The sequence below is a fragment of the Marmota flaviventris genome, chromosome 11 (genome assembly GCF_047511675.1).
Source record: "Marmota flaviventris isolate mMarFla1 chromosome 11, mMarFla1.hap1, whole genome shotgun sequence".
In the NCBI taxonomy this organism is placed as follows: domain Eukaryota; kingdom Metazoa; phylum Chordata; class Mammalia; order Rodentia; family Sciuridae; genus Marmota; species Marmota flaviventris.
This window is the reverse complement of record NC_092508.1, coordinates 33416675-33438439: the sequence shown is the minus strand read 5'-3', so window position 1 is coordinate 33438439 and position 21765 is coordinate 33416675. Positions and strand designations below refer to the sequence as shown.

The following is a 21765-nucleotide window of genomic DNA, read 5'->3' as shown; positions in this document are numbered from 1 at the left end:
GCCTATGCTGAGAGATAATTCTCAAAAAGTCCCTCTCAGGAGTTCTCAGGTCTCTTGTTTGTGCATGTACATGTGCATTTGTGGTGTCATAGTGCATTATCTGGATGGTTGGACATGGACAAGGGGAAGAGGTAGTCACTGAAGGTTCTACTTGCCCCTGATACAGGGCCATTCAGATAAGATGGAAGCTACATTGTTTGCAACTTCTGACAAACGTTATTGGGGTTTTTCTGAACCTCAATCTTTTCATCCATAAGATGGGGAAAATAATTGCAATCTCCTTGCAGTGTTTTTTTTTTCTTTTTTTCTTTCCCCTTTTTTAATTTGTACATTATAGTTGTACACAATGATGAGATTTTTTTGCTACACATTCATACATACAAGATAACAATATAATTTGGCCACTATCACTCCCCAGCACTTCCCCCCGATCCTTCCCTCCTCTCACCACCTGGTCCCTTTAATCTACTGCTCGTCTTTGATTTTCATGAGATCCATACCCCCCTTTCTTTTCCTTTTGCCTCTATAACTCCCACATATGACAAAAAACACACAACCTTTGACCTTCTGAGTTTAGTTTATTTTGCTTAACATACTGGTCTCAAGTTCCATCTATTTTCCTGCAAATGACATAATTTCATTTTTCTTTATGGCTGAATAAAACTCTATTTTGTATATATTCCACATTTTCTTTATCCATTCATCTGTTGATGGACACCTAGGCTGATTCCATAGTTTGGCTATTGTGAATTGCGCTGCTATAAACATGGGTAGCATGTATCACTATAATAAGATGACTTTAATTCTGTAGGGTAAATACCAAGAAGTGGTATTGCTTGGTCATATGGTGGTTCCTTGCCTAGTCTTTTGAGGCACTTCCATACTGATTTCCACAGGGGTTGTACTAATTTACAGTCCCACCAACAGTGTGAAAGTGTCCCCTTTTCTCTACATCCTCTCTACCATTTCTTATAGTTTGCATTTTTTTTTAAAACTTCAGAATTTATTTAAACAGGAAACCTGTAGATTTAAACAAGAGGGGGAATGGAAGGTAAAAAATAGCATCTCCAGGAAAACAGCCCAAACCTGTTGTGCCCTCCCAAATAGTAAAACAAGTATAAGGAGCCCAAAGACCATATGCCTACCCGATGAGGCTCTGCACACACTTTAGACTACCAAACTCTAAGCTTCATTGTACAAACCACACTTGAAATGTGTATCAAAATCACCAGCCCAGCCAAAACAGCTTTTCAAAGCTGAAAGCTCAAAGCCCAAGTTTAGATACCATCACAGTGTGGAATGTCTGCAACCTTGTGTCCCTGTGGGAGGAATAGCAGCATCCACCAAGTGGTGCCTCTGAACTTGGGCCACTGACCATAGAAACCACCCCAGGAAGGCTATGATAGGTTCTGAGTGACAGCAAAAAGGTACATGTCTCTGTTCAAGCTGTTCATTCCTGGGTGGTTGTAAGTGTTCTTTTCTACTTACCTAGTCAAGATAATCAACTGAATTTATCAATGTTCTGGGATGAAAATGGAAGAGCACTTATTACAGAACTTTTGTTTTCATGTTTGATAATTTAAAAACTCACTGGATTTTATAAAAATTTCTTCCAACAGATTACTGAATCTACAAAACACTGAGAATTTCACCAAGAAGGACTGCACATAAACCACAAATGCAACTCATGGACAAGAGCTGCTCTTATTGCGAGTGGCCAATAACACTGTTTTAGGTCATGAAATTAATATCTCATGATAAATATGCTGAGTGAAGACGGCATAGTTTGGGGCACAATTGCACATTCAGATGAAGCACTGCTGATCAGGGCACACCGGAGCTGGGAGCATCCAGAGGTCCTTTATGACTTCTCCTCCTCATCTTTAATTTCAGAAATTCTGTCTATCGCTTTCAGGATTTCAGCAACAAAATTCAACGTTTCAGCTCCAGAAACCAACTGCTTTATGGAGGCATGTGCACCATTCATGACAACACGGAGATTCTGTAAGGCCATGTCAGTGTTCTGCTTTACCACCGTCAGGCTGGCACCCTGGCCCGACCTCAGGGCATCATTCTCTCGCTTGAAGTTGGAGACCTGTGCCTGGAGCAAGTTTATTTCCTGTTTCAGCATTATGACGTGATTTTCTGCCTTTACAGCTCGTTTCATCATCAGCTCCAGGTTCTGCTCCACCTGCTGGACCACTGACTCCAGGTCATGGTAGTCACTCACCTCCTTGATCCTCTTTGCCTCTAGCTCCTGCTCAAGCGTCCTTATCATTTCTGTTTGAGTTTTGGAGAAGCTCTGAACCTCATTCAGCTTTCTTCTTAGCTTAGAATTTTCATCTTTCAGGGTTTCATAACTTATCTGCAGCGTGCGCAGGTGTCTGTCACCCAGAGACTCCCCAAGAGTTGTAAACTCTGCACCAGGACTCGCCGCACAGGGTGCTGTGCCAGCCAAGGCCCTGCAGGAGAGCGTCTTCTCCACGGCAGATGGCAAATAGGCCCCATTCCACCGCCTGTTTTCGTCTTTCGCCTCCTCATCCAGGATGTTGCCAGTCCCTGTGGGGCCTTCAAAAAATGGCTGCTGATATTCCAGGCCGTACGCCACAGCCGGGTGGGTGGGACCGCTGTGGTCCAGTCCCAATGAGTGCCTCGAGGCTTCCTTTGGATAAATTCTGCTGTTGGTCATGTCCTCTTTCGTTAGACCAAGGTTCTTGGTTTTCAGAAACTCTTTAAAGGAGAATGGATTTGCCTCTTCAAGGTCTTCCAGCAGTTTGTCATTATGGGGAACAACGAGGCTCCGGCCCGGGACATCGGTGCGGCACCCAGGCGGCGCGAGTAGCCCGACATCATGGCAGTGGCGTGGCCGGGCCTCGGCCTCACAGCCGGCCACCGCGTCGCAGCCACGGCTCTCATCCTCTGGCCACTGCTTCCCATAGTTTGCATTCTTGATAACTGCCATTCTGACGGTGTGCGATGAAATCTCAGTAGAGGGTTTTGTTTGTTTGTTAAATATTTTTTACTTGTAGTTGGACACAATACCTTTATTTTATTTATTTTTATTCGGTGCTGAGGATCGAGCACAGAGTCTCACACGTGCCAGGTGAGCGCTCTACTGCTCAGCCCCAGCCCCCCGCACCACCAGTATAGTTATAGTTTCTATTTGCATTTACCTAATTACTAATGGTATTGAACATTTTTCATCTATTTTTGGCCATTTGTATTTCTTCTTTTGAGAAGTGTCTGTTTAATTCATCTGCCCATTTATTAACTGGGTTACTTGGTTTTTTGTTAAGTTTTTTTAGAGTTCTTTATATATTCTAGATATTCATCCTCTGTCAGAAGAGTAGCTAGTAGTGATATTCTCCCATTCCCTGCAGTGTCTTTTTTATAAAATACATCAAAAGCAGTTGAAACAAGATATCTGATCAGTTTCACAACTCATTGGGTTCTTATCATGCGCTGTGTTAGACTCAGAGTTGTGTATAAATGTTACTTTTCTTTCCTTGATTCTTCTCAGTGTTAGGATAGTTATGCTTTGTATACTAGCACACTAATGGGTACATAGGAAGCTTAAAAAAATACCTGAACTGAATTGAAATGAATTTTTAAAACTAGAAGAAATTTCTGGAGACTTTGAATATAAGATCCTCCTGCCCTGAATGTTATTTCTTACCTTCTTCCATAGAAATCACTGGTATGTTCAAATGATGAAAGCAGGGGGAGAAAAAAGGAACACAATGGTTTATGCTCTCATTTCTCAGATTAATTTACATTAAGAAAAGCAAAGTGCCAATATTATTGTAATTGATCTTCGAGAATCTTAGTGGAAATTCAATAACAAATGATAAATGACTACTCCCAAAATATATTTGGGAGAAGCTCCCTGCTTCTGGCAACTCCCATCATCTTTCAACCCAATTATCTGTATGAGAATCACACAGTTGATTCATTTCTGAATTAATGCTCTTACACTTCAGTGTATTTAAGGAACTAAAATCTTGAATGGAAGGAAGGAATAAAGGAAGGAAAAAAAAGTAGCCGGGAAGGAAGGAGAGAAGGAAGGAGGGAGTAGGAAGGGAGGGAAAGAAAGGCAGATGACAACAAACACTTTTCAGTATAACAATAATCTGTGAACTACCATAGGCTAGGAATTTTTCAAAACCCCTGAGTCAATTGACTATACCTATTCAATTAGTAGCTTGTTCCTGAGATCCACCTCCCCCAGCACCCCCACCATGGGAAGATTTAAGCAGAACTTAAAAGATGTAAAATAATATTTATTATAGTATCATCTACAACAGTTAAAAAGAAATGATCTAGTAGTTTCAAAAGTGATCATGCTCCATCAGAAACATACCCTGTGAGAGATGTCTCTTTAAGTTAGTGGCTCCAGACCTAGTTTCTGTACTCAGGAATGTGTGAATATACTAAGAGGCTGATGTAAACTACTTTCAGTATAATTAAAAGTCTACTATAAATCACACTTAGGCTACAGGAGCAAATGACATGCCAATCCATCGTACAAGTTATCAGATACTGTCTGGAAAGTCTAATTAACATCTCCCTGTGCCTTTGGTGATTGAAATAGGTAAGTGAATAAAGAATTTTTTCAATCTAGATTGGTTTAAGAGGGGGAACAAAGGTTTTTCAGGGACTGGGGATGTAGCTTACTGGCAGAGCACTTGCCTGGCATGTGTGGGGCCTGAATTTGATCCCTAACACTGCCCTCTGTCAGGTGCAGCTGGCCTCTGTCCTGGTCCTAAGAATGGCCTCCCACTCTCATGGCCCCTTTATTAAGACCATAAGTAGTTCCCAAGCATTTGCCACCATGGATCCCTTCACTAATCACTCCCCTATTATTTGAATAATATTGTCTAACAATCAAATTGCATTTGTTAGGAATAATTTGGCCTCCTATTTAGTCATCTAAAGAACATGTGACCATCAACCAAGGAGATTATTTGAGCAGTGGAGACATTTAGAGGTCCTCTCTTGGGCAGGAAGCCCACCCTGGACAGAGGGAGCAGGTTTCCCTGTGCACCTGTTGTGTCTGAGGTGGTTTCACTCACATGCGGTTGATTTGAGACAGGTGTGAGGCTGGTACGGCTGAGACCACCAGAATTCCCGTTGCTTCCTATGCAAAAAATGAAAGCAGAGACTTGCTGAGTCAGGTAGTGTCCGTTTCCTCACCCTGGCTAATGACTGCACTGGACATGGATGTGAGCAGAGATGCCACAGTGGGCTCTTGTTGGGGACTCCAGCATGCCACTGTGCATGGCCCCTTCCACTGCACCTGGAGTGCAGTGTGTCCTTGTCCTCAAAGCCATTTCCATATTCATCTCCCTTTTCCTTAAGAGCCCCCACTTTGAACATCATCCCCGATCACTCCTGGATGCTCCCATGCTCTTCATACTACTCAGTCATAATTCTTGATGGTTTTATTAAACATATAAATGCCCTTCTAATACCCTGGCTTTTCGGGTTCTTGATCTGGTTTTTGCCAATGACCTTCCCTCCTCCTCCCTCAGCCTCTGCCCTCCCACTGTCATAAACTAGACCTGTTCAGTACCAATAGCTAATCTCTCCATAATTTCAATTTCTGGCATCCCTTTACCTAACAACATTTCCCATCTTTGAAACTCCAATTATCTGTTGACCCTATAGGGACCTAAAATCTATTAATCTTATTTCCTTCTTATGGATCCTCATCTGCTTAATTTCCTCATCTTCCTCCTTAACACTTTAAATGCCATGACCCATCACTTCTCTTAAGTCCTTTTTGGATTTGCAGTTAAATCTAACCCTCTGTCTAATCTGGACCTGCATCCAAAAAGCTGACCAGAAGCACTTCAGGTTTATGACCTTTAACCTTCAGTAGATCCTTAATGCCAATCATACTATATTGACCTAGTTCATTTTCTCTCCTTCTCAACACCTCCTTACCCACCTTATTCTCAGCTTATGACACTGCTTCTCATTTCACACACTCCCACCACTCCCAACCATCCCCTTCTTTCCTGTGACTAGCCCTGTGGATGAACTGTCTCTGCTCCTACAACAGGAAAACCCCACTTCTTGTACACTAGAGTGTAACTCCTTCTGCCTGTTCAAGGACCTCAGTAACAGCAATACTTTCTCCTGAGACTTAAAAAATTCCCCTCTCACTGTATTATTCCCACTAATATTATTCATCTCATCTAAAAATTCTCTCACATCACTCCACTTTCCTTTTAAGATATTTCTCCATTCCTCTACTCTGCTTTATATCCAAATGTCCCAAAACGTTTTCCATGCTTATTGTCATCCGTTTCTTTAAATACCTTTCTAACAAGGATTTTTGCTCCATCCATCCACCAAAATTGCTGTATCAAGATCATCCATGACCTCCACATTGCCAAATTTAATGGTCAATTCTCAGATCTCTCTACCACAATTGACAGATATAGCTAATCAGGACACAGTATGGTCAGGATTTTCACCCTGCCTCAGTGGTTACCCCTTCTCAATCTCGTTTGCTTGTTCCTTTTCTTCTTCTTGATCTTTAACACTGGCTGAGCCTTGGACCTCATCTTTCTATATTCACTCACTCCCTAAGTGATTTCATCAAATCTTACAGTGATGGATTGAGATTCAGTAGCTGAGGGCTCAGCTCAGCCTTGAAAGATTAATACTTTTTATCTTAGTTAAGGCTTCTTTAATGAAATACCATAAACTGGATAGTTTACAAACAATAGAAATTTATTTTATCACAGTTCTGGAGTCTGGGAGGTCTGTTTTTCAAGCTACCAGCAGATGTGGTTATCTAGTGAGGGCATCTTTGAGCTGTCCCTTACTTGGCAGAAGGGGTAAACAATCCTCTTCCCTTGGTTCTTTATAAGGACAGTAATCCCATTCATAAGAGGTTGACCTTCATGACCCAGTCATCTTCTAAAAGTCCCACTTCTTCATATTATTGCCTTGGGGATTCAGTTTCAATACATGAATGGAGATGGGGGCAAAAATATTCAGACCATAGCACTTCTTAAGTTTAATTTAGTTTCACAAACACTTTTCTCTCTTTTTCATCTGATTATTCTGGTCCCTTTAATATTTACAATGCTTAGAGCACATCAATAAATTGGCATTTGGATTTATAAGCCAAGTGTGTGTTTGTCCACTGCTTGATTCTCTTTATTTCATGGTAACTTCACTAACATAAACTTGCTATCCCAGACCTTTCCTGAGGGCCCAGTCCTGAATACAGGAGAATGACCTTACCTCTTCAGAAGGTGGTTAGAAGGGATTAGCCCAGCACAGGTAGAAAGGTCTGAGATTCTCCGGGCCTGCCACCAGAGGGCGTCATTCTGGTCCACAATTTGAAGGATGTCTCCCTTCTGGAAAGGCAATCCAGCATCCATGCAGGGGATGGAAGGATCCTCCTGTGGCCAGTAATCGGTCATGGCACGAACGTAAATCTGATGGCAAGTGCATAATTGTGTCATGAGAAGAGCCTTTGTCCTTGGGCTGGTAAGACTTAAAATCATTGCTGCCTTTCTTCCATGAACTGGTCATATCTTTCCTCTCCACTCTCTCCAAAAAAGAGAATTTGCTTCCTGAACTAAGTACCATGGAAAAAAAAAAAAAAAAAAAAGCGTCTGGGGTAATAGCTCTGAAATGTTTATGTTCAATTTTTCAGAATTTTCAATGTCACTTCATGACTTTGTGGCACCCCATCTCCCTTTATTGTGCTCTTTTACTCATTTTCCTCTTCGTTCATCAGTACTGAAAAATATCCAGCACAGTATCGAACACATGTCAAAACAGCATAGAGGACAGGGACATGATACATCATGTTGGATCAGTGTCATTATTTTGAGACTCACTATGTGCAAAATTAAAGGTTCAGTCAGCTCTTACCATCTTCTGACTATTCACAGGAGGATCAGAAACCGGAACCACCTTGAACATGATTGTGCTGCGAGACATGGCCTAGAAAATGACATGGAGGAGAAGTCACGGAGTCAGCAAGGTTGCTGGGGTTTGGCAGATGCAGTCACAGCTGAATGTGTCTAGGACTAATGGTGACATCCCCCACAGTAACTTTCACAGAGCTCAGCATCTGTTCCCACCCAGGAATGGAAAGAAATTAGGAATCAGAGTTGTTCTGTGTCTGCCCTGCTGCAGGGCTCTAGAGTCACAGGTTGCTAAAATCCACACCCTTTTCCAGGGCCCCTCCATCTTACTGCTGACAGAAACACCCTACTCTGTAAGGTTTCCTTCTCACAGGCCCTGTCTGACTTTCTGTCCTCATGTCTGTGATTTACAATACTTCAAACTCTCTTTGCAGCACCTTACATGCCGCACAGAATGTTGAGGCCATGTCCTTTTCATATCTTTCCTCCTCTCAGTCTCTAAGCCATCACTGTGAAAGGCTCAAGTTCTCCCAGGCACCCAATTTGAGAATCATTTGTCTATATAATATATAATGACAAATCGCAGGCCCCAAAGCTGGGGTATGCATTGGGGAGATTGATGGAGCTATGCTGCTTTGGCTAGTTAATACTGGACTGTAATTCAGGGAATGGGCTAAGAGGTGGGAATGGAAACAAGAGAGACCAAAGTCTCATAGAATCAGACTATGAATCCTCAACTTCAAACACCAAGGAAGAGGGGTGGGGCCACACAAGGATGTCCTCCTCCCTATCTTCTGTCCCATGGTGACTTCTTTCTCCCCTCAAAGCTGCCCTGGAGAAAGAGGTTAAGCAGATTTCAGCTGCATAAATGTGTTAGGGGAGGGATGGGGGTTGCAGCTCAGTGGTAGAGTGCTTGTCTATCCTGTGTAAGTCCCTGGGTTCAATCCGCAGCATTGAAAAAAAAGCAGGGATGGGAGGAGCAAGCAGTGGTTTGCTTAGGCTCAAACTCTCCTCCAAAGCTTCACTTTGCCCACCCGCGCTCAGTTTCCAATGGAGAAACAGGTGACAAGAAACCTGAACTGGGGACCTGATCATCCCCTAAGGAGCAGCTTAGGTAGGAACATTTCCCAGCCAGGGTCAGAATTTCTGGGGGGTAAAGGAGGAAGGTCAATGAACTACATGGCAACAGGTAAGATCTGTGGCCTGGAGACTGGAGGCCGCGGAGAGGAACCCAAGTCCCCACATTACAATGCACACACCACAGGCTCGATGGGCCCAGTGCCTCAGCTCTTCACTAAGTCATGAACAAAAAGACAAAGAGAAGACAGTTACCAGAATATGGATCACTTGCTCCGGGTCCAGTCCCTCAACTGAGACTCCGTTCACTTCCACCAGTTTGTCTCCGGCATATAACAACCCTAGGCAAACAGAAACAAAGAAAACGTACCAAAAAAAGGAAAAAATGAGGTCACTATTTCTAAAGCTAAAAGCAAACTCACTAGCCCAAGCATCCTCTAAACATTCTAAATAAACCGTTTATTCCAACCTATACCACCACAGAGATCTGTGAGCATGCCATCCACCTCTTTTCCAATGCAAATGGTGATATTTTTCTTTCTGCTAATCTGATATAAAATGGAAGGAGAACATTGTAAGAAGTAGCACTAAAATTAAAGATGTTGGGGTCGTGAATAAATGATAAAAGGAAGAGGTGTGTGTTTGAGGGTATTTTCAGAAGAGAAAATGTGGAGAAATTTGGGGGGGTTCAAGATTATACCTTACCCCTAGAGGTTAGGAAGGACAGGGGAGAGCAGATACAGACGAAGGTTAGACAACAGGTACCCAAACATAGCTACGTAGAGGGAAGCAGCTCCAATGTTCTACAGCACAGTAGGGTGATGATATTTCACAATTTATTGTACATTTTATAAAAGACTAGAAAAGAGGAGTTCAAAGTTTTCCAATACAAAGAAATGATAAACCTTTAAGAAGATGGAAATGTGAATTACCCCAATCTGATCAATACACATGTGTACATGAATTGAGTTATCACACTGTACCTTCTTAATATAGTTATTATGTATTAATTTTTTTTAAAGGAGGGGTAGGGTTATGGCTTGGTGGTAGAATGCTAGCCTAACACATGTGAGGCACTGGGTTCAAACCTCAGCACCACATTAAAAAAAATGAAATAAAGATATTGTGTGTCCACCTACAACTAAAAAATAAATGCTTTTTTCTTAAAAAAAAGGAGCCAGGCATGGTTGCACATGGCTGTAATCCCAGCATCTTGGGAGGCTAAGGCAGGATGATCGAAGGTTCAAGGCCAGCCTCAGCAACTTAGTGAGGCCCTAAGCAACTTAGTGAGTCCTTGTCTCAGGATGAAAAATAAAAAGGGCTGGGGTTGTGGCTCAGTGGTTAAGCATCCCTGGGTTCAATCCCCAGTACAAAAAAAGAAAAAAGGATTAAACCTTGAGAAATATGAGGTAAAATGGAAGTAAAATGGAGGAGAAGCTGTGAGGGAAATGAGCAAAAAGCAGAATGACCTCACAGAAAAGACACCAAGGTAACAAGATGTCAAGAAAGGTGTCCATAGCAAATGTGATGCAGCAGGAAAAACAAGCCTGAGGATGAAAAGGGGGTCCCAAGGGACTTAGCAACTGGGAACTCCTAAGTATTTGCCAGAAGGATGTTGGGGTGTGAACCACATGGGAACCCTGGGGCCAGAACCTGAGGCAGCCGGTGAAGAGACACTCATATCAGAAGCACATTAGTGAAAGGAGGAAAATGTGCTTAACTGGTAGAAAGAGCAAACCAAAGGCATTTCAAGATGGAAAAGAGCTACTATGTCTTTTTGAAAGCAGAAGGGTCAAAAAGTGGGGACTATGAACTCAGGTACTCGAATCCTGACTCAAACTGTATAACCTTGATCAAGCTAGTGACTTCATCTCTGTGACCCTCTGTCTCTTCTTCTATAAAATGGCATGGTAATGTTAGGCTACCATGAGAATGTAAAGTGAGAGAGCTTTTATATGGTGCCTAGAATGGGAGGGACTCTGTGAAGAAGGGAAGCGAGACTTCCCTGGACTATCTATCTGATCTTTCTTTCTTTGTTACTCTCATGAAACCATGGAAATTACAAAAGGAGAGAGGGTTCCTTGGAAAAGAGACCATACAATCAAGGCTTTTGAGTAGTTCCAGTCACACTAGAACCCTGATGCTCTTGCTTACCACTCCTCTCCACCAGCCCGCCATGGATGACCCTGGCCACCAGGATGTCTCCTGTCATCTCGTGGCGCTTGATTGTAGCTCCCTAGAGAGAAAATAAAACGGGGTCCCTCTTTTACCTCACATGGCCACTTTCCTGGTGGCTTCCTTCAATCAATGCAGCTCTGGCCTTTCAGACAAGGGTATGTATACCAACTAGTGAGAGAGGGGCCACACAGTGTCCTGTAGCCTGCCAGTGACACCAGGCTATCAGCAAAGGACAGACCATTCGACCTTGGCCCCGTGACGTCGCCTTACAATCGTACAAATATAAAAGAATATTTAGATCCTTCCAAAGATAAAGAAAGTTCCCATAATAACAACCCAAATGCAAAGACTGCTCCTAGAACATCAAATTAATGCCTTACTTGGTTTCCCATTAATAAAGGATAAAATTTAGGCAAGTGCATTGGAACTGAGTGAAATATAAGCACATCAGAAAACCAAACAATAAAATAAAAAATATATATTTCTGATTTCTCACAAAATAAGTCTTGTAAGACTTGTCTTACTTTTCTAAAAGGAAAAAATGCTAAGCAGAAATCATTCCATAACAAACACTTTATAACATGTCATGTGTTTAAAATCACAGACAAAAATCAGACAGCTCACTGTACCATCACTGTCACCTGTGTATGACCCAGAGTGAGGTTGTATTGCCCAAAATAACTCTGGAATAATCCTTAAGGAAAAGATGTCATGACTTCCTTACCAGGGGCTGCTGGTTTTTTACCAAGCAAACAATCCTCATGGCTTCCTCGCTCTCAGGGATATTGTCAGGCAGTGGGGGAAGAAGGGGCTCAAAATCTTTCTGAGCTACCGTGTCATGGGCACTGAGCAAGGCCTGGGAACAGGGAAGAAAAAGTGAACAAATGTCACTCATGGGTCACGAGCATCTAGAAGATGATGACTGCACACCACACGAGACGTACACCAACACACACGTGCCAGGCATAGTTCTAAGCAATGTCAGTCTTCATGGTAACCCTGTGAGGCAGGATCACTTACTGCCTTCTATTTAAAGATAAGGAAACAAGCCACAGAGGGGTTAAGCAATGTTGAATATTCCCCCATTTTTGCTAAAATGTGTTATTCCATAATATTCTGATTTCTGGGAAGCCCAAGTAATCCAAAGTGCTCCTATGAAGTTTTGGCCTACAAAACAATTTCTATAATATTTTGTATAATGAAGGCAGAATGAAGACAGTAATCAAAACATCTAGCTAGTTCAACTTATCAGTAACACCCAAGGGCCCATGTGGAACAGAATAGGAAAATTAGTTCTTGTTTTATGGTGTGATGAGAGTTCCTTCTAATGGCCATTCAAACTTTCAACTGACCAGGTGGGGAGGCTATTGTCATTCTTCAGCCTGCCTGACACTGGACATGCTGTAGTTAGAACTCAAAGGAAAGTTGTCCATATAGGCTGTGGTGTTGAAGATATGTGATAACCAGTTATCTTGTGAACCCTGAATTCCATGACTCCAAATTCAGTCCTTCTCTTAAAGTTCCAATGTATTGATAAAATGATCTCAAAATCCATAAATCCTAAGAGAAGATTTCTTTTATGCAATCAAATGTTCTTCATATAGCAACTCACAGGGGTTAATCATCATAACACTGTATATTCCAAATACCTTCACACACTATATCCAAAATTTAAATTATTTTCAAGTTGGGAAGAAAGTGGGGATGTTAGCTAGAAGCTCCCCTGATTTCCCCTTAGAATTTTCCAGGGATGATTGTTTTGTAGAGGAAACAAGACACCATGGAAAATTCTGGAAGCCTCGTCATAAATACAACAGGCCTGGCTCCATGATTGACAATACTGAATCCCACATCTTCAAGTATAATCTGTTGGTCGCTCATATACAGTAACAGAACATCCATTCAGAGAGCACGTTTTCTACTCCATGTACTCATTCTTTCCAGCTTTGTCTGTGTGCCAGTTGTCATACCTTATCTATTTTAGCAAGTACTTGCCTTATAGTGTGGAGCCTGGAGGAGCTTTCTCAGCTCCTGGACCTCAGGAGAATTAGGGATATCTCGTAACAGCTCCATTACCTGGCTCATGGAAAAGCACAAGTTATAAATTCTTAAAAACTTTCACCATCTAGTCAATTCCACCCAGTAGATAATAGCTACACTGACTAACATGAAATTGACCTAAGAAAAGCTGTTATTAGAGCCTCCTTTTTCATCTTTAAAATCAGGGCCTAGCAGCCCTTCCTTAGTCATTAAACTTCACTAGAGCAGGTAATTCAAAATTGGAGGTGGATCTAAACCCCAATCCCAGGCCTGGTACATTATAGCACTGGAGGAAGAACATATGGATTTTCTAATAGCACGTGGACCAAGACAAGAGCCCTCTAGTGGTTCTAAAGTCACTGTTTGCCAATGTCAATGCTTCAAGGGCAGATGAAGCTGCATTTAGGGTGAACAGAAGAACTTGGGAAGTTCAACCCAATGGGTTCTCCACTCTTCAAACAGAAAATGGGAATAATAATTTTTATTTCAGGGTAAATTATTTGATTAGTAATTTTCATGTTTGTTGTAATATAAAAATGCTAAACAAAATTGACTCTGATACCTTGCTGCAGTTTAAATGCAGAACTGCTTTTAGAGGACACAAGCTCTTTCAAGACTTTAGTCAGCCCCATGAATCTTTGGCAGTTCAGACATTGTACATACAGACAAATGAAAACAAGCGGCTTACAAAACTTTATCCCCTTTCAGTAGGACTACAACTGAATGAAATATCATGAGTGTATTTTTTTGTTTAGAAATGAGGACAATTTGAGTTGTCAATTATTGGAATTGAAAGTATAGTTTTTAAATTTTTTTCTATATATTTTAATATAATTTGGACAATAAATAATAATAACAGGGATTTCACTTATTTATCCATTCCACAAATATTTTTGAACACCTACTGTGTAATGGGTACCGTTTTAGGTGATGTGAAAATAGTGGTAAAGAGGTGGACAAAAATCCCCATTCTCATGGAGTTTATATACTAGTGAGGAGAAATGGTCTCTCCTCCCCCCCAAACACACACATACACACACAAATACATGTGTAAAATAAATAATTTTGTTTGGTGATAAGAAGAGTTAAGAACAAAAATAAACCAGGGAAATTGGCTAGGAGATGCTAGGAGGAGGGCATGCAGATTTAGGAAGATTATCAGGAAAAGAGTCACTGAGAAGTGGTGTTTGAGTGGAGATGAGTGAGCAAATCATGGTAGATGGACCAAAGCATGACTGGCACAGGGAAAAGCAAGTGTCCGATTCAAATTCAAACCTCCACAAGGGGCCAATATGGCTGGAGCAGAGCGAGCAGGTGGAGAATAGTAAACTCAGAGTCAAAGAGCCCATGGCAGCTCAATTATATTCAGCTATGTAAGAACTTTGGCATTTGAGATGGGAAGTCATGAGAATTTGAGCAGAGAGGTGATTAAAGAGGAAATTAAAGAGGTGATTCAAGAGCAACCAAAGGGCTGCTGTGTGGGGAACAGGCTACAGGGGGCAAGGGTAGAGCCAGGGAAATAGGTAGGAAGCTATACTGCAGTTATCACAGCTTATATTAGGTGGCACAGGGGTGATGAGATTCCGGATGTTTTTTGAAAGTGGAGCTGATAGAATTTGCCAGCAGATTGAGTATGAGTTTGAAAGAAAGAGAGAGTCAAAGATGACCCTGCAGATTTTGGCCTGAGCACTGAAGAACAGAGATGTCATTAACTGAGATAGAGAAGGCTATAAAAGGAGTGAGGAGGCGGAGTGAGCAGGAGTTCAGTTAAGGACACTTTAAGGTTGAAGTGCACATTAAACAGCCTCATCATATGGGGAGGAGACAGTTGGGTAGTTGAGACTGTAGTAAGAGAAAGGGTCCAGGTTAGAGAGAGAAATTGGAGAATCGTTAGTGTAATATTATTCCATTTATATGAGGTAAATTGAGTTTAAAGTTTAGGGGGAAAGAGAGAAATGATGGATACATGCTAAAAATGTAGGGGTGTTTAATTTGGGGAAATATCCAGATAATTTCCTTCATTAAAACTCAGTTAAAAAGGAGAGGGGATAGGAATAGGAAAGACGGTGAAATGAAAAAACCTAAGTGAATCCCACCATTGTGTACATCCTCAAGAATAGGGTCCTAATTAGAATAAGATATAATTTATGCATGTGTAATTTTATCAAAATGAATTCTACTGTCACGTATAACTATAAAAAAGTTCAATTAAAAACATTTATTAAAGCCAGGCACAGTGGCATATGCCTGTAATCCCAGCGACTTGGAAGGCTGAGGCAAGAGGATCATGAGTTCAAAGCCAACCTCAGCAAATAGCAAGACCCTGAGCAACTCAGCAAAACCCTGTCTCTAATGAAATATTAAAAAGGGTGATGGGTGGGGGCTGGGGCTGGGGCTCAATAATAACGCACTTGCCTGGCATGTGTGAGGCACTGGGTTCGATTCTCAGCACCACATATAAATAAGTAAATAAAATAAAGATCTATCAACAATTTGAAAAAAAATAAATTTAAAAAGGTTTTAAAAACATAAATAAAAATAAAAAGGGCAGAGGGATGTGGTTCAGTGGTTAAATGCCACTGGATTCAATCTCTGTTCCAAAAAAAAAAAAACCCCACTTATTAAGATGCATGATCATCTCTCAAACTTTTCCAGTAGATCTTTAATTCACTTAAAAAAGCACTAGAGGAAGGGCTGGGGTTGTAGCTCAGTGGTAGAGTGCTTACCTAGCATCTGGGTTTGATTCTGAGCACTGTATATAAATAAATGAACAAAATAAAGGCCCATCAACATCTAAAAAAAAATTTTTTTTAAAGCACTAGAGGAAAAGTCAGAGCTCTGGAGTGAAATCCCCTTACCTCACAGGATAACTTCTGTGCATGGGGTGTGGCGGGAACTAGTTTCTTTTCTTTAAATTCTTGGAGGCAGTCATAAACCTGTAGATGGGTGAGGGTGGAGAATTGATGTTAATAACATACATGACTATTAACATTCTGGATTTAAGACTCTCAAAGGGAAGAAACAACCTGGGAAACTGTCCAAGCAGCTGAATAGCAGGATGTGAGTTGGCCTTTAATAAGGTGTGTCTCTAATTGCAAAAGAGAAATGAACTCAAGTCCTGGGTTCAGTGACTTAATTATTGGCTGCCATGAGTCACTGAATTTCCAAGAAATTTTATTGAAAAAAAAAAAAACAGCCAAACTTGACCCTTTTTACACTGAATAAATTTTCCAATGCTGAGACCAATAGGGATTGGTAGATGATGCACACAGGGGTGTCTCAAGGAAGGGACTCTGTGAGAATAGAGACCCATGAAGATCTCTGCACAGGGAAACTGTGTGGCTTTGGGCCAACCCATGTCCTGAAGAAGAGACCCACCAGGAACACTATACTTATCTGTCCTCTGCGCTGATCTTTAGGGTTGTCTGTTTCACATCCCTCCCTTAATTTTCCAATACAACTTTATTTATAAAAATTCCAATCACATCTCTGTGGGTCCCTAGGAATTTTTTTCTGAACCAGGATGTAGGATCAGGCTGAGTATACTAAACCCTAGCTCCACAGTGCAGTCCTTAATTTTATTTCAGGAATTAAGCTTTTCTTATAGATAGAGAAGCAAGGCCCAAGGGGCCAGCTTAGTCCAGTCTTTTCTACCAAGTCTGTGGTGTTACTGCTGCTTGAACTTTCCCTAGGGACCAGCAATCAGTGTACCTGGAAATGATCCAAGTTGATGGATCAATGCAAGAGCACAAAGCACAAACAGCCTGCTAGTGGGGAGCAAGGACAATGTCCATGAGGAAACGAAAACTCCCCTCTTTTGGGTAGGGAGGTCCAATAGACACCAAGTGCTTTGGAACAAGCCAAGTGTTCATGTTTAAGACGTTGCCTTTTTAAGTCTTAAACAACATAATATTAGCACGCATTCTAAGACGGACCACAACCCACACTTAAGAGAAACACCCACACAAAAATGACTTCAAGATTTTTCTTAATAACAAGATTTGTTCAGAAAAACAAAATTATAGTAGTATTGATTATTGCATAATGCATGAAGTTTTAATCAAATTAAAAGAGAAACCTAAAAGAATTGAAAAAAAAAAAAAAAAAGGCTGGGGATATTGCTCGGTGGTTGAGTGCCCCTAGGTTCAATCTCTGGAACCCCCCCCAACCCTAAAAAAGAAGAAGAAACCTAGGGATGAGAAAATGTTAAGATACCCAAACAGAACATGGATGTCTTATTTCCTGATTTTAACAAAGAAGAATAATTTTTTAAAGATATATATATATATATTTAAACAATTATTATGCATGTGTGTGTGTGTGTGTGTGTGTATTTTTTTTCCAGGATTGGCCTCAAGAACAAATGATTATAATAATTATAGAATTGCTGATAAGATGCTGCTGATTGCCATTGTGGCAACTTTGTGATTCTAGGGCTCTCTGCAACAAAAAGAATTACAGGTTGTTATGACTTGGATCTGTTATGACTTGATCTTCAGCTCATGTGCTGAAGGCTTGGTCCCCAGGGCAGTAGTGTCAACAGGCAGAGGAGACTGGATCACAAGGGCTCCAACCCCAACAGTGGATTCATCCACAATGTTCTGCCTCCCCACAAGCCCAGAAGCAACAGAGCCAAGTGACTATGGACTGAAACCTCTGAAATGAGCCAAAATAAATAATTCCTCCTTTAAGCTGATTCCTCTCAGGTATCTTGTCACAGTGGCACAAAGCTGAGTAACTCAGGGGTAGAAAAGAAAGGAGCTGCTCTTTTCTTTTCCACCTATGTCAATTCCTTTCAAAGCTAAGAGGTGTGTGTGGGTCTTCTCTGAGGATGGCCTTCTAAGAACTTTTTCCATGTTGAAATTTCCTGCCAGGTAACAAGTAATACCACTGGGTAAACAGCTGCTATGGTCTGAAAGTGGCCCCCGGCCCCAAATTCGTAGGTTGCAATCTTCACCCCAGGATGATGCTATTAGGAGGTGGTGCCCTTGGGAGAGGATGAGGTCATGAGGGCTGCACCCTCAAGAATGGGATTAGCATCCTCATAAAAGAGGCTGGGGAGATCCCTCACCTCTTCCACCATGAGGTCACAGTAAAAAGATGGCCTTCTGTGAATCAAAAAGTGGGTCTTCATGGGACATGAAATCTGCCAGCGCCTTTGATCTTAGACTTCCCAGTTTCCAAATCTATCATAAATAGGTTTGCTGTTTATAAGCTATCCAGTCTGTGGCATTTTGTTACAGAGCCTGAATGGACTAAGGGAGTAGTTTTTAACCAGCCAGTTAGCAAAGAGCTGCAAGCCACAGAGTGCTCACCTTTAGCAGGGCCCGCAGCCACGGGGAATGCAGGAGATCATACAGAAGGCACACTCCGTTCACATCTCGGCTGTAGAACAGGCTCAGCTCCTGCAGCACATGCCTCAGGATTTGGGAGAGGCCTAGAAAAGGGAGAGGACAGAGACTGATGGGGTGAGAAAGGTCAGAAAAGCTGCTGTATATATGAAAGGCAACTGGCCAACTTCAGAAAGTCCCATGACCATCTGGAGACCAGTTTCTTTGTGGCTAAATGAGAATATGCTGGATTTCTTACAGGGTTGTGGCTAATCTTAGATGAAACAGATCATAATATTCAGAAGTAAGATATCATAAGAGCTTCCCCCTCCTCCATCTTACTAGCCTGTGGTTTATCCAAAATTATCTAACTGTTTCCTGGATCCTCTTTCTCACATCCAAATATGGAGTCATTTGTTTTTATCCTTTCTGAAAATTCTTATGGAAAGTGTTATACTGAAAAACATTTAACTCACAATAGGATTTTAATACAAATTTCAATAGTCTGCTGGGTAAAAGGATTAAGTAGTTTTCAGTGAATGCTTGATTTTTCCCCCCCACAAGTATATTTATAAAAATTCTTTTTTTAAGTGATATTTTGAATGTGAACAAGTCATGCAATTCTCAGTTTTACATAAAGCATTGTGGGAATGGGGGAGGTAGGGAGGTCTGAATCTACTGTCAGTTTTCTTTCCTTTCTGCCTTGAAAACTGTTTCCAATCTGTCACTAGCAGTTGTAGTAGGATGATCAAAAGTGTATAGCAAGTCCCTGGTTGGGGTGACAGTAAATGTGTTAGAATTTCATTCCATGCCTAGATTGCGTATCTAGAGTGATACCATTCTTTCTGGTTTCAAGGGGACCTTGGTGACATGTACCATTCCGTGGCTGGGTTGCAGTAGAGAGCTTCCTGTCCCTGTCTGGAGGATCTCCTCCTTTGTCTGACTGTATCATCCTCCCTGCCAGAGCTTCCAAAGGGAGGTGGGACCTAGGAAGCAGATCATAAACAACTCAGAGTTCATGCAATCACACTGGCCACACACTCAGCCTGCAGAAATATATTTTCAACAGCATTTATAAAGCACGCTAGGCATTGTGCTACACACTGGGGTACACATCAAATAAAATGCAGTCTTAAAGACAGTGGAATGAATTGGACATAACTTTCCTATATTCATATATGAATACATGAACAGTTAACTCCACATCACGTACAACCACAAGAATGAGATCCTAATTAGAATAAGTTATACTCCATATATGTATAATACATCAGAATACACTCTTCTTTCATGGATATCTAAAAAGAACAAAGCAAAAATTACTAATAAATAAGTAAATAAAACCTAGTCTTGCCCCATAGCAAATTAACCATCACCAGCAGTGGGAAGGAGAAAACTACTATTTCAAAAAGTACTCCCACTATCCCTCTGCTTTTTAAAAGCAAGTTACAATGTTATATTTATCTTCCACTGATTTGCCTCATTAATTTTACCTATCTTTCAAAGCTCAAAAGGGTCTCCCCTGGCCTGACTGCTTGTATGTGCCCTGCTTCTTATTTTGCACCTTACAGTTCTTCATAAAAAAATAATAAAAACTAGTCACAATTGTACAATTGCTGTTAGAAGACTTAACTGAATCCATGTGTGATAGATTGCTGCTGAGGCAGACTCTTAGAATTTACAAACAACATGATAATGATTTTTTTTCCTATAACCTTCCTGACTCAACCCCACGATCTATCTAAATTCTAGAGAGCCCTATCAGATTCAATACTAATCTTTAACAACTTACTTGAAATGCTTATTTTAATGCTTATTTTCCATATTGCTTTAGGTGGGTTTAATTTTGAGAAAGAGAAGCACAAAATAAGTTCAGAGGCAGAGACAATCCAGGATTGGCAGGGCAGTCTAACTCCACAAAGTCCTTAGGGAACAGGCTACTTCCAGCTCCCAATCCCCACCCTAGGTGTGACATTGTTCTCATCTACAGGCTCCAACATGGTGGCTGAAACTCCAGCCATCTTGTCTACATTTCAGCCAGCAGGACTGGAAAGGATTAGAAAAACAAGGGCAGAGGGAACATGCACACTGCTCTTCAAGAAAATTTCTTAGAAATTGCCCTCCATAACAGGGAATCATCTTAAGCCCCATGGAATTTTCAAGTGTCCCACTGGAAAAAACAAAAAAACTATAATTATCTGAATCTAGCACCCAACTTTTTATTACATGTAAGTACAAAAGATTTTGCACATTCATTGGATAGAGTGGTACCACCGTAATTGAGGAATGAATTTACTTGGTTTTGCTTTAAACTTTACCAAGCTGTCCACCAATTCAGAAAATCATGTCACTAATGGTAATGCTGCGTGTGGTACCCAGGAAATCACTACAGCCTATCAGTATCAGGCTGCATCTGTGCCTGTATTCAAAACTGCCAAATCCCTTGAGGAGATTTTTGTGTAAAGTTTTTTGTAAGTTTCTTTTAACTTTTAATGTAGAGAAGTCACATATTTACATATTGAAATATACAATGTCTTATGATCAATTCTTTTTTTTTTTTTTTTTTTTTGGTGGAAGAGTACTGGGATTGAACCCAGGAACACTTAACCACTGAGCTATTCCCAACCCTTTTTATTTATTTTGAGACAGTGTCTCGGTGAGTTACTTAGGGCTCACTAATTTGCTGAGGCTGGCTTTGAATTTGTGATCTTCCTGCCTCAGCCTCCAGAGTTGCTGGGATTACAGGTCTGTTCCACCATTCCCAGCTTGATCAACTATCCTTTTAATTATTATTAGGGAATTATATGCAATTTTTTTTCAAAACTCATGAGTAGGTATGTTGGTTGAGTTCTCTTAGATCAATGAGCAAGGACTATAGGGTAGATAATTTATTTATAAAGGGACCCCAGGAAATACCCATAGAGGAGTAGGGTATAAAGTCAGGAAAGAAAAGTCATTAAAAGTGTGATCAAGCGAGTAAATACTGTGAGTGGCAATTGGATGGTAATCCCATGGGGTAAGAAGGAACACAGGAATGGAGGTATTTAAATACCAATGTTGCTGCAGGTCCTTGGTTAAGGGCCATTCCTGAGAGCATTTCTTCTGGCCTTTCCAGCCTGCTCCAGGTAGACTTTCAGATAGCAAGGATAGGTGCTAGCAGTTGGCCCAGAGTACACCAGAATGGAAAGCACCGAGGTGATATATGTGGGTAGGGCAATGATAACATTTCTTATAGTAGGATAAAA

At 41.1% G+C, this 21765-nt stretch overlaps 1 protein-coding gene and 1 pseudogene across 1 annotated transcript in view; both read right to left on the bottom strand.

The window, feature by feature from the left end:
- The window catches only part of Mpp4 (MAGUK p55 scaffold protein 4), a 40999-nt gene extending 21527 nt beyond the window's left edge, over positions 1-19472 (bottom strand). The window contains exons 1-11 of the mRNA XM_027941996.1: positions 19397-19472; positions 18506-18627; positions 16049-16126; positions 13146-13226; positions 11875-12006; positions 11127-11208; positions 9228-9313; positions 7900-7971; positions 7261-7457; positions 5073-5137; positions 3677-3694 (exon numbers count right to left, since the gene is read on the bottom strand). Of these exons, the coding sequence (XP_027797797.1) occupies positions 3677-3694; positions 5073-5137; positions 7261-7457; positions 7900-7971; positions 9228-9313; positions 11127-11208; positions 11875-12006; positions 13146-13226; positions 16049-16126; positions 18506-18627; positions 19397-19472 (1009 nt within the window). The remainder of the gene's footprint in view (positions 1-3676; positions 3695-5072; positions 5138-7260; positions 7458-7899; positions 7972-9227; positions 9314-11126; positions 11209-11874; positions 12007-13145; positions 13227-16048; positions 16127-18505; positions 18628-19396) is intronic.
- On the bottom strand, positions 1862-2850 carry LOC114097915 (endosome-associated-trafficking regulator 1 pseudogene; annotated as a pseudogene).
- Positions 19473-21765: the final 2293 nt, after the last annotated feature.